The sequence below is a fragment of the Vanessa atalanta genome, chromosome 16 (genome assembly GCF_905147765.1).
Source record: "Vanessa atalanta chromosome 16, ilVanAtal1.2, whole genome shotgun sequence".
NCBI classification, from domain to species: Eukaryota; Metazoa; Arthropoda; class Insecta; order Lepidoptera; family Nymphalidae; genus Vanessa; species Vanessa atalanta.
Genome location: NC_061886.1, coordinates 577,498 through 593,011, shown reverse-complemented (window position 1 = coordinate 593,011; position 15,514 = coordinate 577,498). Strand labels below are relative to the sequence as shown.

At 32.4% G+C, this 15,514-nt stretch overlaps 1 protein-coding gene across 3 annotated transcripts; it reads left to right on the top strand.

Moving 5' to 3' along the window:
• The first annotated feature begins 114 nt into the window (after positions 1–114).
• LOC125069956 lies at positions 115–15,262 on the top strand. Of its 3 annotated transcripts, none has more exons than XM_047679586.1 (8): positions 115–323; positions 1,031–1,195; positions 1,778–2,011; positions 2,854–2,926; positions 3,360–3,443; positions 3,880–4,013; positions 5,604–5,696; positions 15,150–15,262. In XM_047679586.1, exons 1-8 carry the CDS (start codon positions 190–192, stop codon positions 15,220–15,222), a joined length of 990 nt encoding a protein of 329 aa, XP_047535542.1. In that variant the 5' UTR covers positions 115–189; the 3' UTR covers positions 15,223–15,262. The 3 variants fall into 3 exon arrangements, with proteins under 3 accessions (XP_047535542.1, XP_047535541.1, XP_047535543.1); XM_047679585.1 differs by having other exon boundaries at positions 3,360–3,455; XM_047679587.1 differs by lacking the exon at positions 5,604–5,696 and having other exon boundaries at positions 3,360–3,455.
• The last annotated feature ends 252 nt before the right edge of the window (positions 15,263–15,514 follow it).

Below are 15,514 nucleotides of genomic sequence, written 5' to 3'. Positions count from 1 at the left end.
CCTTAATGACAATAATAATATTGAACAATATGTTATTAAAAAGTATTTATTTTTCATTACAGTTATACAATTGAAGTTTGTCATTGAATGTCAAACGATTATAAATCAGTTTTACTATCAAATCAACATTTTTTTTAATAGGTATATGTAATTAATAATGAGGTATGTTTTTGTGTGAATTATCAAAGCATGACTACTAGCTCCATTAAGGCTTCGTCAAATATAGGAAAATTTAAATTATCACGAAGAGAAAAGAAATTGCAGCTTTCTGATGATCAAAGAACTTTAGTTGCATTACCAAAAGATGTCGCTGAACGAACATGGTAACGTAGAAAGAACTTGGTATTCATTTTATAATTTGAAGTTAATGTTATATGTCACTAATTTAAACTTTAATAAACACAGCACACAATAATTCATCGAATTTTTGGTCATGTAAAAGTAAATTAAATCATAATAATAATTAGTCAACTATAACTACGCTTTAGAGTTTAGTACTACGGATGTCAGTTAACAGTTTCTTTAAGATGAACTCCCGAATAGTTTATGTTTGAGAGTTAATTTTATCTTTTTAGCCTATTTTTAATCAATTTTTATACATTTATCCTCCCGGGATCAAGTTATTCATTTCTATAAAAAAAATCCGCAGATATTTTTAACTCTACCAATTATAAATCCAAGAAGATTGTTATAAAAAAATATACTCAACACAATATTATAAATATGATAAAAAAGCGTGGAGTATTTGTTGATTTTCAGATAAGATATTTAAAATGTCGGAAGATCGTAAGTCGTAACTACTTTACTTGCCGGTTCTTCTCGGTAGAATATACATTCCGAACCGGTGGTAGATTTATATTTAAAAATAGGATTTATAAGATCTGGTAAAAGCTTATTTGAATAAAGTAAATTTCTAATTTAACTAAATAAATACAATATTTTTTTTACAAAACTGAGTAGTACCTATGTTTTTAACGTAATAAGTATATATTATGTTATATGTATGACGTAATGTCTCTACTTTGAAAAGGGCGGAAATTCTTGAAAAAGAAGAAAACGATCTGATGATCTACGAAATACGCGAGGAAATAATTGAAGATGCGTTAAAGATCTGTTACAAGAAGTATATGGCGAAACAGAACGTGTTATTTACAGCATACTGTGCATCGGAGGCATGGTTTAAACTAATCAACTGGTAAAACATCCCTATTATTCCCATAATACTTAAAAAAATATACAATGTACAATTTTTCCCATAAACTCCACCTGTTCGTTCACACTTAAGATAAAATTAGCCTGTAAGTAAGTCAGGCAGAAGTTCAGCAAATATAAGGTGGATAACATGAGGCAGAAGTATATTCAACACAGGCGGGTTTTTCTCACGATATTTTCCTCCACCTTCAATAGTCTTTTAATATTTGATTTTTACCTTGAATTGCGGGCTACTAAGTTATTTGGGGTCATTCGCTGCCTTTCTTATGGTACGAAATAATTAATTTATTTGGTTGTGCTTTGTGCAAGTCCGCCTGGGTAAGTATCACTCAGATATCACTCCACTCATATTCTACCACCAAACAGCAATACTTAGAATTAGTGTATTACAGTTTGACTATAGGCAAGAGGGACATCAAATATTAGTTCCCAAAGTTTATAGTGCATTATTGTTGTAAAGAATAGTAAATATTTCGTACTGACCGCTTTCCAATAGGGACCCATTTGCCAGTCTGCTTAACTATTTTAATAAAGTTTTGTTTTAAAATGCAATTATTTCCAAAAGGTATTTCTTTCCTCACGACCCCGGTGAAGATCCGAGCGCCTATCCACCTTGTCATATCCCAAAACGAAAAGAGTCCTGGCAGCCAGACGATCTCCCCGATCCATCACCCAAGGATACATGGTGTAAACAGGAGTTAGATGTCCAGGAAGAGATACAAGATGAAATCTTGAGGAAATGGCCGAGCTCTTCGTCCATAGATATGCCGGTTATTGAAGATATACCAAAGGAATACTGGTTATTTAATTTCAATCTTTAGGATTTTTAATAGTTTGACAACACTTTAGCTGAAGAGCACACGCAGAGAATCAATTATAAGAATATGGTAACTAGCAAATTGTCATATTAACCTTTAAAAAAAGCAGGTATTTTGAAATGACTGAAGGACACTTTAATTGTGTTTATTTATATAGATAGATAGGCAAACTAAAGCGGCATATAAAAAGCGAACTAGCGATCATAAGTCAACAACAAACAATAGCTTATTAAATTCCATCACGCTGCTATTTGAGGAATTAGCTCAAAAACTCCTCAAAGAAGAAGGAGAAGGCCTCGGTCCAGTTGGAGGGAAATTTAGTCTGTTATTGTTTTTTAGTGTCGTCACTTTACGACGGGATGGAATATTGTACTTCAATACGCTCTGTGTTAACATAATGGTAATCAGACACAGAGCCGTAACTAGCCAAATATGTCGGTCCCATACGATATATGGGACTCGGCGGTGTCTAAGACACCTAGCGCGCCCTAGTACATCGAAAAACCTAATATTTTCAATTAAATCAACAATATCTGCAATATATGTATGTATTATATTTGGTAGAATTTGGAATAAGTATGATGTTTGCCTCGGAAAGTACGTAAAGCCGTTGGTTCTGCGCCCGAACTTTTTCCGATTTTGATGGATATGCCGTAACATCGAATTACGAAGAGTATGCCTGTGTGTGTCACACACTTGTGCACTTTAATATTTTCTGCGTAGTTGGGTGGTCCGCTTTGATTTGCCGTCGTGACCGAAATCAGTGAGGAGGACATATATAATATAAATAAAAAAAAATGTAAACAGTAGTTATTATTTTTAGGTTTCCCGGTAAAGTCAATCTTCCAAATGATCAAACTGAAATGTCAGACGATACTTCAAAGACGATTACTTATGTGAGTTTTATTTTAACGTAATCGCTACGAGCGTAATGAACGTTAAGCGTTAATTATTAATTACTTAAAACTTAATGTCCTTTTAAAATGTTGAGGTGTCTAAAAATTATTATTTTTTTTCGAAAATATTGAATACCATTACTTTTTTATAATAATTTGTTTAACCATTCGATAGCAAATACAATTTTCCCCATTTCTCATATAAGCAGTAATTTGTAACTAATACGCTTTGACAAAATTCACATAATACGTGCCCATAATAACCTAGGGGGTATTAGTGGTTTGGGGCACGCAGTACTTTGTCTATTGATTTAACCTGCGATAATTGTGCTCGGTATCAGATAAAGATGTTATCTTCTATCATAGAGGAATACTATCACATGTCATGCGATTTAATATATTTGGACTTGTAGTTCAAGGATTTTTGTAACAGGAAACAGAATCAACGAGTTCAGCTGGTAACATCGGCACTGAGAGTGAGGTCTTGGAGAAGGTCACGGATTATAATAATGGCGAGGTATCGGCTAAGGTTGATAATGATTCTAAATTTAAAAACATTCTTAATTTAAATTTCAAAACACATGTTGTAACACTGAATAGGGCGTTGTTAAGTACATATAGCCTGTTCCAGTGGGAATAAAGATAAACAAACTTTAGATTTCATGCGATTTGGTTATAACTCAGCTATATTGTGCACTACTAAGAGTTTATTATTAAAATATCTTTGTTTATAATACAAAATTATTACACAACTACTTATTTCCAATTTAATTTTAATTCCAAAATTCCGATGACAGTTTCGTCGACGTTCAAAACGTAATTTTTTCGCAAATCGTCTAACTAATAACATCTTCACCCCAATTGATGGCAGGTGGCACCACATTAATGTTGAAAGGAATGCTGTACAAACAGACAAAAAAATATAAATGTGTATTATATGTGAATATTTACAGGAATCAATGTTATGTGATCTTAAAACTACAACTCCAGTGAACGGATCACTACAAGGAGCTGGTGATTCGACTGTTGATCGACTTCGACCAAGACGTAGACTTACAGAGAAGAGCAAGTTGTTCAGTCGAGCAAGGTGACATGCACATAAACAAACATTATAATAATAAATATTGGACAACATCACATACATTACTCTGAACCCAATGTAAGTAGCCAAAGCACTTGTGTTATGGAAAATCAGAAGTAACGACGGTACCACGAACACCCAGACCCAAGACAACGGAGAAAATTAAAGAACTTTTTCTACATCGACTCGGCCGGGAATCGAACCCGGGACTTCGGAGTGGCGTACTCATGAAAACAGGTGTACACACTATACATATATATATATGAGGTCGGCAATACTTATCATTATATACATCGTGTACATTTACATCTTTCATTTACAACGAACTTCGGAAAGAGTTTAACGACAATATAAGAAAATAAACAAACACCAGTATTAACAATACATCGCCAATATAAATAATAACTTATACAATGGCTTCCCACTTGATTACTTATTACTTGACTGCTTACATTGGACTTGAGCGAATAGAAATATTTACCAACAATGTAAGGTAAGCATTCACACACGCACACACGCACCGACACGCACACCCAATAATGGAAATACCTTTTCGTAAAGAGTTAGTTTTATACATTATATATTTTTGATATGTTTTCTTTATTTGGTTCACCATAAATTGCAGTATAATTATGATTACGAAGAAAGTAACTATACCTTATAGAGATTGTTCAAGTATTGTCGGTAGGTTCAATATTAATTATGTTGGCCATTTTAAATAATAAAATGGCTGTGTACTGTTATTATTTAAGCTTGCTATTATTATTATATTTATCAATAATAACATAAATCATCTATGTTTTCCGGTAACATAACACATAGACAAATAGTAGACAATTGTATAATGTAGACCAAGCTTCAAGTAAACGGAAACATCAAATAATTAACAATATTTATATTTTCCAGTTTTTGTAACAATCATCCACTGTCTTCCGTTTTTCAACACCGATTAACAATTCCCATGTCAAATTCAAAAATGTTTTTTTTTTTTTTATTATTCATAAAAATGTCAAACCAAAAGGTATTCTGTGGTTGAATGTAACTCAATGACTTGAAGCTATACAACCTTCAATGGTTATTTATAAATATTTTATTTAATATAATTTATTGGCTTAAAATAATATTAATATTAAAAAAGATAATTATACTGAACTTAGTTTTGCTCTTATTACCGTGGTGGCGGTCCGTGGTTTTTGGTATAAAAAAGTATCCTATGTCCTTTCTCGGGGTTTAGGTCTGTGCAAAACAATTCATCAAATTTAGTTTAGTGGTTTAGCCGTGAAAGCGAAAAAGACAGACAGACAGATATAGTTACTTTCACGTTTATAATATTAGCAAAGATTAAAATTAAAATTCGACTATAAATATTTACAGACATTAAAATTAGTGCCTGTGCACAAAGGATTTTAAATCAAAAGCTTGGAGGCGGTTAATATATAATTCGGAGCTAATGTCTATGGTCGGTGAAGACTTACCATAGGCTGGCCTAAGCATTTATCAGTCTGCTCACCTATTTCAAATAAATAAAAAGTAATACCTAACATTTAATGTATTTGTCCAACTTAAAGTAAATTTTTATTTCGATAATTTTGTCAGTATGCTTGGAAAATCGAAAGCGACTCTTCCACCGTTGGATGGCTCCAGATCCAGGATTAGCATCATCTCCGATTGTCGCCTTAGGAATTTGAGGTATATTGTTTTTTTTTTTATTAAACTCAACAATTCTGTAATGCAAATTGATTGTAATCAGTTGTAATTATTTTTAGCAGATTTAAAAAAATAATGAGCTTTTATCAATACGGTCGTATTTTGCCTTTTTTATTATAATATATTATTTATTTCAGACTATATGCCCGTTTTGTTAGTAACAATTTTCTTATCCTAGTGTTAGAACAATAAATAAAATCACTGCAGCGCCATTCCCAATTATCTTTGTCACTTCAGAACTTTGTATTTTTGTGTACTTATGTACATATATTGTTATATATTGTTAATTCATTATTAATGGCCTCCTTCATGGTTTTCCGTTTGACCTAAAGGTTGACCGGCAGAGAATGCCTTCAGGGATTAAGTCCGCCTTTCGTCCCATTTACTTTGTGGTTGTCAATAAAGTATTTAAATAGATAAATAAAACTTTATTAGACGATTTATATTTTCGCGTTTGGAAGGGTATGCTTGGTTATATTTCAATTTGAAGGAAACATCTGTTATGTTTTAGTTAAAATTTTATATCATACAGCATTATTTTAGTGGGATTTAAGATTTATTAATGATTTATTATAAATACCATTCTCTCGATTACGAAGTTCCTTTGGTTTTGAATTGAATTTCGACGTGCGAAATCGGTTTTTAATATATCGCGTAGAATACACTCAGAAAAGAAACCAACTTAATAATTTTCTTATGTTTTAATAAGGTTTGGTGCCTTGGTTGCCCTAGGGGAGGTTGCTGCTCTCTACTCGTTGTTAAGCACAAAGAATTGAAGAATACATTGATTTAAAATTTAGGATACTTATATTTGCGAAATGCTTGGGACATATATTTGAATTTTTAACATAAGTTAACAGAAGGCGATTACTACATAAATCTATCCAACATTTTTTGCCGTCCTCATTAAATTTTGCCGCATTAGGCCCTTCTATAGAAAAATAGCTTATTTTTAAATCTATGACACAGTAAACACAAATAGATGGTATCCTTTCACCACTCTAAGGTGACCAGCATTTGGCGTATGATAACGAGCATTGTTGTGCACAAGTGTGTGCGCAAACGCCAGTTCTATATACTTACCATAGGTGGGCACAGTTAATCCAAAAGTTAACTTCGTTAATCGTTAATTCGTTAGATAAAAAGTTAACTTCGATAATAGGAAAGGTAGATAAAACAAAAACAAGTGGAAAGAGGAATAAAACACACATTTATTTACATCGATAATAAAATAGTTAGAAATAAGGCTATTATAAAAAAAAAAGATTCTTTTGACTTCGCGTCCAGCCATGTTCTTATCAAATTCTGAGCTTTGTTTATCAGAGATTTCTGGCTTCTAGACCTATTTTCTTCAGACAGGACAGTGCTGTAAAAATAAACCTCTTTTTCTTCATTATTACTGCGTCCGCTGTTGCCCACAGTCGCCGAACATACCTCAAACAAACAAAATGACAGCATGTCAACAAACGACTAACGTTAAAGGAAGTTCAATTTAACGGAAGTTAACAAGAGATTATTAACTTAGATTGTTAACTTCGTTAATTAACGATTAACGGATTAACGCGTTAATGCCCACCTTTGATCCTAACTCCGAAGAACGGGAGAGTAAACATTGCTAACTTCTAAACTCCGGTCTGCTACATTTCCAATTTTTTTTCCAAACAAAAATCAATAACATTTTAGTGGCCCTACCCAGGTTTCGAACGCCTCAAAAAGAGTAACGAGGCCTTCAGACTAATACATACTGTAGAATTTAATACTTATTTATATTTGTATTAAAAATTCTTCCATATTACGCCGCATTCTTTCATGACAATGTTTTCTTTCAACCCCAAAACTAAATTCGTGTTCTGTAGCTATTAGTCGTAAAAAAACCAAATCTACTTTTTATATCTTCATTCTAAATGGGGTTGAAATGAAAAGAGAAAGAAAAGTTCAAACTTGTACAGTCATTAAAGAGTTTTGTTCAAACACAGTCACCTGAAATACTTTAATAACGAAAGTTGTAAGTAATTATAACAATAGAACCCCTTGATATGCATAAAAGATTCATTGTAATTCTATTGCTTTTAATACAATTCCATAATGGCGGTACGGAATTATAAAAAGCCATATTCCGTGGGAATTTAAGACAGAGCGCACGTGCACTCTGACAAAAGATGTCAGCGCCTGAACTTTTAAATACGGAGTTAGCCGTCCATTGACCCCTGTTCTAGTGTATTCAAATGAAAAGCGTATAAATTGGAGAGAAGTAAAAAACTTGTATTTTATCAATACAACGTATTATCCTTATGCATTTAATGTGAACACTTGTGAAATTTTATACAGGGTTGACTGAAATTTAATATCATACCGTGACCATAGATTACACTTTTTTTTTTATTTTAACCTTTTTATGATTCAAAGCTTAGTATTATAATTACTTAGGTAGTTTTTTTTTTCTTTTAAATAATAGTTAAATTGTTTAAATTAAATATTAATTGGGGATAGTAAAACAAATAAAATCTCTTTATAGAATTTCATTCAATTTTGAAAAATAAACCCATTGGTATTTTGAATCTTTGGTAACAACCCTGCATAGGTTATACACCCCAGGTGTACAAAGTTCATCGACCGCTGATTGTCCACGACATGCAGGCTGGTAACAAGAGGAATCAATACAATTCACTTTTTTATGAATACATACTATAAATGGCACTTTATAGCAGTAATGAAACTTTGCACATAGAAGCTGGAGAGTTTAAATTAACATTTGATTACGTCAATATTCGTCAGTACTTTTAAATTTAGTACATTAACGACTAATAATAAAATGTAGATAATAAATTAACCGGTACTTATATCGATGTTTCTCTTCTTTTTTTGAGGGGGTTTTTATTTGTGCACAGATTATTTCCCCAATGTCACGTGCGATTGAGAAGACACGGCGGAGATTGAACGGTAGGGTCGAGATTGATGTCTCTCTTTCTATGAGCGGTAATTTGATATTTGTCTTTCAATTGTCAAATTACTAGACGACAAAGATTTTATTATTAAGCATTTCCTATTTATTATAAATCTTCTTCATCATATAATCTGTGCTCTTTTGCCATAGATAGTAAAAAATAAGCAAATGTCTTAAGTGGTCTTGTCTGCCTTAAAAAATAAGCAAATATCTTAAAAAAATAAGTTTAAAAAGTTATAATACGACTTCGGCAAAAGGCGCGATCTATCGGAAAAGAACGATACAAAAAATCAATGTCCGAAATTAGATAACTTATATGTTTAAATTAAACACGTAGATATAGTGACGTTCAGAGGATAGCCGTGGTTGCATGTCATTTTGCTCCAACGCTTTCTAATACATTTTAGGTTATTAATTTTATTTATTTACAATAAATGCCTCGTTGGTCTAGCTAGATATAGGGCTGCAGAACCCGAGGTCTTGGGGTCAAACTCCAGATCGGGCTGATAAAAAGTTATCGGGTTTTTTATCGAAAAAAATAAAATAAAAGCGTGGAGTCTGTAAGTTGGTACACGCCCGTGCCTCGCACGTAAGCCGTTGTTTCTGCGCCTGAACTCTTTCCAGTCGTGTGGTATTTGATCGGATTATGAGAGTGAGGGTATAGAAATTGCACCAGTGTTTGCGCACTATAACATGTTCTACGTACTTGGTTGGTGTCCCTCGATATTAGCCGCCGTGGCCGAAATCGGTCAGGTCGACATAATCATTATTTATTTATATTTAATTCGTTTCGTCACATAGCTTACAACCAGCGGACGGTGTGACTGGTTTCAATTCAGTTAGAACTGTAATTTCACTTGCTCCAGTAACACAGTACTAAACGGGAACGAAATGTATCATTGATCGATTGTTTGAAAGTAGAAAAGTATAACTACTGATTTTTTTTTCGAACGTTAATTTAATTCAACAAAATTGTAAGAGTCCACTTGAATAGTCACTTAGCGAAGGAGAAATACATCGACGTGATTTTTTCATCACTTAGCAAAGGATTGACCAATCGACGTGATTTTTTTGATAGAGATAGATTATGAGCTACCGAGTAATTTGGTTTTGGTTTTCAAGCGAAATGTACAAGTCGCGTTATCACGACATCGCAAATTATATAGGCTTATAAAAACAATTTTTTAATTGTCATGTTAGTGTTGAATTAATGTAAAGCTACCACCGGTTTCGGAAAGTAGATTCTACCGAGAGGAACGAGAACGGGTAAGAATCTCAATAGTTCAATGTTAAGTTTTATACATATTGGCTGTTAATATATAATATATATTTATATTGTTTTCAAGAAATACAACCCTTGTTTACAGCATCCCCGTCATAACCCGGTCGATCACGATGGCGGTCCTTTGTACCGCTAAAAGCTTTTGTACGTTTGATGAATGGTTTGTGTAAGTCTCATTTACCGGAGTGTTGAGTGCAATAATGTGACTTTGTTATTGATAATGTCGGGACGTGGTCAGGGCGGCGCCTTATGTAACCCAGATATTCTCGAGTCGAAGGGGTTAAATACCTTAATCGTGTTATTATATATGTACTCGTATATGTTTGTATGTATTATATATAAGATTTTTTCCGACTTTAAAATAAGGAAGTTGTGATATTGGTTATTGTAATCCGATTTTGATTTTCTTTGATTTTTGTCTTTAATAAATAAGTTATACCTCGAGCGTGGTGTCCCGTATATAAATTTAAAGAAATACCTCTTCTTGGGTACATCCGACACTTAAATGAGAGATAAAAATAAGGATTGAATCTTCTATTTACATATATTTAAAAACGAAATACCATTCCCTGATTAATCACGAAATCTAAGAAACTATAACACCTACTAAATTCAAATTTGGCAGGTAGGTTCCTTATAGGATGTTGACATCCGCTAAGAATGGATTTTACGAATCTCCACCCCTAGGGAGGTAAAACTGTTGTTAGAAGTTTATTTTTTATAAATTTCGCTCGGGTAAAGCCGCAGCTTTAGGTAGTATTATACATATATATATACTATAGATAGTTTTAAATTGCCTTGAAATGATGCCATTTGTAAACCACCCTATTCACATGATATTAGAGAGATCATTAGATTATAACCCTGTCCGATACCCTTCCAATCTACTCGCTTCAAGGACTACAAATGAGTTCTAATCAAAGAGGTACGAGTGCGGGTCCAAGTGACCCCATTCACACCGCCCTAATTTCTATAATCTCCAATACAACTCACACTGATTATAACTCGTATGCGCTTGAATTTAAGGGTTAAAATGGAATGATATGTTATTAAAGTAAGTTGAGGTTATGTGATCGTACATAACTTAGTCGGTTAGTTTAAATTTAGCGTATTATGATAGTTTGTTTGTGAAGTTCCTTTACATTACGAAATTTTGGTACGCAGTGAATACTAATATGCTTGTAATATGTTCTGAAATTTAATTTACTGTCGTAAATGTAAAGATATACCTTCTTTAGTAATGTTAGTTAATACCTAGGTTGAATATTTACAGAATAGCTGTTGAGCTCAATTTATGTCAGGCGCTTATGTTGTTAAATTTCTGAGAATGAATTGTATTTTTAGATAGTCAGCTCCCGTCATTGTAGCGATATTTAATATGGCATTTTAAAGCGATACTTGCAATGTATCTAGTGCAATAACTGATTTCCATTTAAAATACTTAAAATAAGAGCTCAGTGTTTATTGGTTTTGGTACTTTAGTGGGAACAATATGCCTTTCCTCTTATACTATTTTTGATTTAAAGTGTAAGTATGAGTTGAAAATTCAAGATTCATAAATATCTTTCTCGTAGTTGAGCGTGGTAGTAATATCCAATCGAGGTTCCACGTACTGGTAGCCGACATGATTCAAGCCTAGGCAAGCACCACTGAATTTTCACGTGTTCATTTGTGTTTTATAATTCATCTCGTTATTGGCGGTGAATAAAAACATCGTCGGGAAACCTGCATGTGTCTAATTTAGATGAAATTCTGCCACGTGTACCAACCCGCATTGGTACCTTAGGAGAGAAGGTCTTAGACCAGTAAATTTACAGTCTGTTAATTTATGTTACTATACTGGTAACCAAAGGCCTCCTTTTGTAAATAAGGTTTGAATCTCATTTCACAACGCTGCTCTAACGCGTAGTACTTAAGCTGTTTATCACTCGTCTGCCTTTCATATAAACATATACTGTAATAGACAAGAAAAATGAGGGACACTGCCCACAAAAAATCATCTAATGTTATCCAAATTTCGTGTGGGAATCAACAAAATATGGAATTGATTTCTTGTACGTTGACACGCCGATAAAACCTTGGAATGTTCAGAATTGCTAAACGTACATTATGGTTATTTGTTGACTAGCGATAGGCGTATGGTAGTCCTGCTTTAACAATTAAGGTTTTTCACAATGACTCCATGAAAAATAAAGTCAATTTTTATTTTTTGGACATTTTAATAAGATTTAAAATTAGTGGAGGATTGTGTTTCGTTTTCTTAAGTAATTAAGTACTTGGTGGTATTAAATAAATATGTACCTGATGGATACCATTCTTTTAACGAAACTATTTCACCTTATAAAACTGTTTAACCATATGTATAGAGAAGTCGTAGTGTTCAAAAGCTCATTATAATTTTTATTTGAATTAATGAACGAAAACGATAAATTAATTAGTAATCATCATATTAATTTAATTAATTTTTGTACACGAGTGTTTCATAAATATAATAGATGATAAAAAACTGATTTTCTTTCCAATACAATTTACAATTTTTAAATAAACTTTAACATACACTCATAATCACACATCATTGTCATACATTTTAAATGCCCTATATATGTATATATATTTTTAATACATTGAAATATTCTTTAAATAAAAATCAAATAATTCTAAAAAATACGCTAACACGTTTGGTTAGACAATTTTTTTTTATGGTAACACGTAAAACCATCAGAATTTGGCCTAAACTTACAACAGCCGTCTTAAGAACCGGTGTTATCTTTACGTTTATTATAGTTGTGTATAATGACGATTCGAAAGCCTACTTTTATAGAGAATATCTTTGATTTGACTTCATATATGCCCTGATATGAAAGGATCCTATTCCCGCGGTAATTGACCGCCTTCAAAGGTGACTTGTATCCACAAGTCACAGCGTATGCATAATACGATGTGGAACGTATTGAGTATTCAATACATTCCGACAATTTGTTGAATTTCATTGCAACTGTTTCTATGAGCAGTATGAAGTTTGTATTTAAACAGAATGTACTATGCTCTTAAGAGTAATGTGGTACGAGGAAATTTAACTAGATGGCGCTGGTTGTATGTCAAATAGGCTAATCGCTATTTAAAATATTTAAACAATTAGTTTTGACAGTTACTAGTTTTTATGTAGCCTTTAAATTGACATATTATACTTTTAGGGGATAAAAGTTAAATATGTCATTGCAGGCAGGCATTTCGAAAACTATCTTTGTGCAAAAAGTTTGACAATTTAAAATACCTTTTTGCAATGAGCTTATAATTTAACCTTAAACTGAAACGAAAATAATTATTTATTATTAGAATAGTTTCTACAGTTGGCTGGAACTGGCTTAAGACTGTGTTGCTAGATTGGGTTAAATGTTATAATAACAAAGTTTAATAATAGCTTTCCGTCAATTTATTGTTCTGTTGCTATTTGAAAAAAATAGGCAAACTAACAAACACTTTTAGATTTATAATATTAGTGGGGATTAATTTGTATCTGTCATTTGCCATCTAGTACTAGGGTAGGGTTTATCATAATTGAAACCGCATATCATTCTCCAAGGAGCTCATTTTATTTTTATTAAATATAGCAAAAAGTTATACTTACATGGCTACATTTATGAATATCAAGTTTTATTAGAGCCGAGATGGCCCAGTGTTTAGAACGCGTGGATCTTGACCGATGATTTCGGGTTCAAACCCAGACAGGCACCACTGAATTTTCATGTGCTTAATTTGTGTTTATAATTCATCTCGTGTTCGGCGGTGAAGGAAAACATCGTGAGGAAACCTGCATGTGTCTAATTTCAACGAAATTCTGCCACATGTGTATTCCACCAACCCGCTTTGGAGCAGCGTGGTGGAATATGCTCCAAACCTTCTCCTCAAGGGAGAGGAGGCCTTTAGCCCAGCAGTGTGAAATTTACAGGCTGCTAATGCTAATGCAAGTTGTATTAATATTTAGTAGTTAGCATATCAAAAATAATTTGCTCACATATGTTAAAAATGGTGATACGATGATCCGAAAGTGCTTTTACGAGTATAAGACTACATAAATAAAGAATATTTTCATTTTGCATACCGATAGATAGTTTTTATATAAGTATATCTCATTGAGTATAGTTTGTAACGAACAGATGTTATTGCCAGATATTTTTCGTGAGTCCTTACATCCGCTACATGTTAAATCTCATAGAAAAATTAGGCAACCCACGTCATAATGGCGTCTTAACAATATAAATACATTTATACATATTATTTCGATTCGGGTCCGTGATTCATTGGTCACGATTGCTATTAGAAATTCATAAGTTATTTAAGTAAGTCCCATCTACACGTAATGTCGTATAAAGACAGTGAAATTATACAGGTCAAGTTGGGAATCGAACTAACGACCCGGGTTTGAAAGGTCGATCACCTGGTGGCATTGACTTCGAAATCTCTCTGAATTTAATAATGCTTACATTGAATATAGCTCAGTAAAAAAAAATAGTTTTAGCAAGGAATGGTGCGAGATTATTAATTAAAAATTCAGTAAGCGCGAGTCGAGCTTTTGCGTTTAAAAATGATTAAATATTGAAATCCTCAATACAAATTTTTCTGCTACAATAGTAAATATAATAAGTATGTTAAATCACGAATACAAAATTGATTTAAAAAATATATTAATTTGAACGCAACTAAAATAAAATTTTAAATAAAAGAACACCATTTAAGTTAATGTTGGACATTACAAAACTTAGTATAAATACACGAATGTATCGACTGTTTTGATTTTTAAGTCAATGTTAAAAAACTTTATTCGATTTGCACTTGCTTACAGATTATCAAAAATTTACCACTGGCGTTATGAATCGACAAAAGACACTCAGTGGCATTTGTTTTTAATGTAATCTATTACTGTTCCATGCATATATAAATACGAAAGTAACTCTGTCTGTTAATTCTTCACGCTTAAACTGCTGAACTGATTTTGATGAAATGTGGTGTGGAGTTTGATATCCGGCTTGTGTACTATAGGTAAAGTTTTATAAATTTCGCTCGGCTATTTCGAATAACGAAATTATATTTTCGTTATTCATCGGATTTTCAAAGTGTTCAACAAATAAAGAGTCATTAGTTTTGATATATTTATTAGCACAAGCAACAAACGATTTAATTTAGTACTCAAGAATGTTTTGTTTCACAGATTGGACACGCAATACGAGATAACATCTGAAAAAGTTGACACGCCGCCGGGCGAGGTCGTGAGGCGGAAATAGTGTCATAAAATTTTTAATACCTTCTACTTTTCTTGTTGTTTTCATTATTAATTAAAGTTTACTTGAGATCATAATACTGAAATAAAATTTAATATATCTTTGTTTTCATTTGATTTATTAAATATTGTGGAAGTAATTGTTTTTTAATTTTGAATTTGTAGTCATATTATTACGATAACTATTTTGATTTGAAAGAAAGAAAGGTTTTAGTTAAAACACAGCAAGTGTATCGAGAAAAATAAATAAGCTATATTAAAGATATGTTAACAAAATATATCTAAATGTTAAAAAC

Excerpts from the sequence above, each read along its gene's own strand:
- LOC125069956 (XM_047679585.1), top strand. The coding sequence starts at position 190 with ATGACTACTAGCTCCATTAAGGCTTCGTCAAATATAGGAAAATTTAAA. Across the intron at positions 324-1,030 it reads GATGTCGCTGAACGAACATG|GGCGGAAATTCTTGAAAAAG; the intron begins GTAACGTAGAAA and ends TACTTTGAAAAG. Across the intron at positions 1,196-1,777 it reads TGGTTTAAACTAATCAACTG|GTATTTCTTTCCTCACGACC; the intron begins GTAAAACATCCC and ends TATTTCCAAAAG.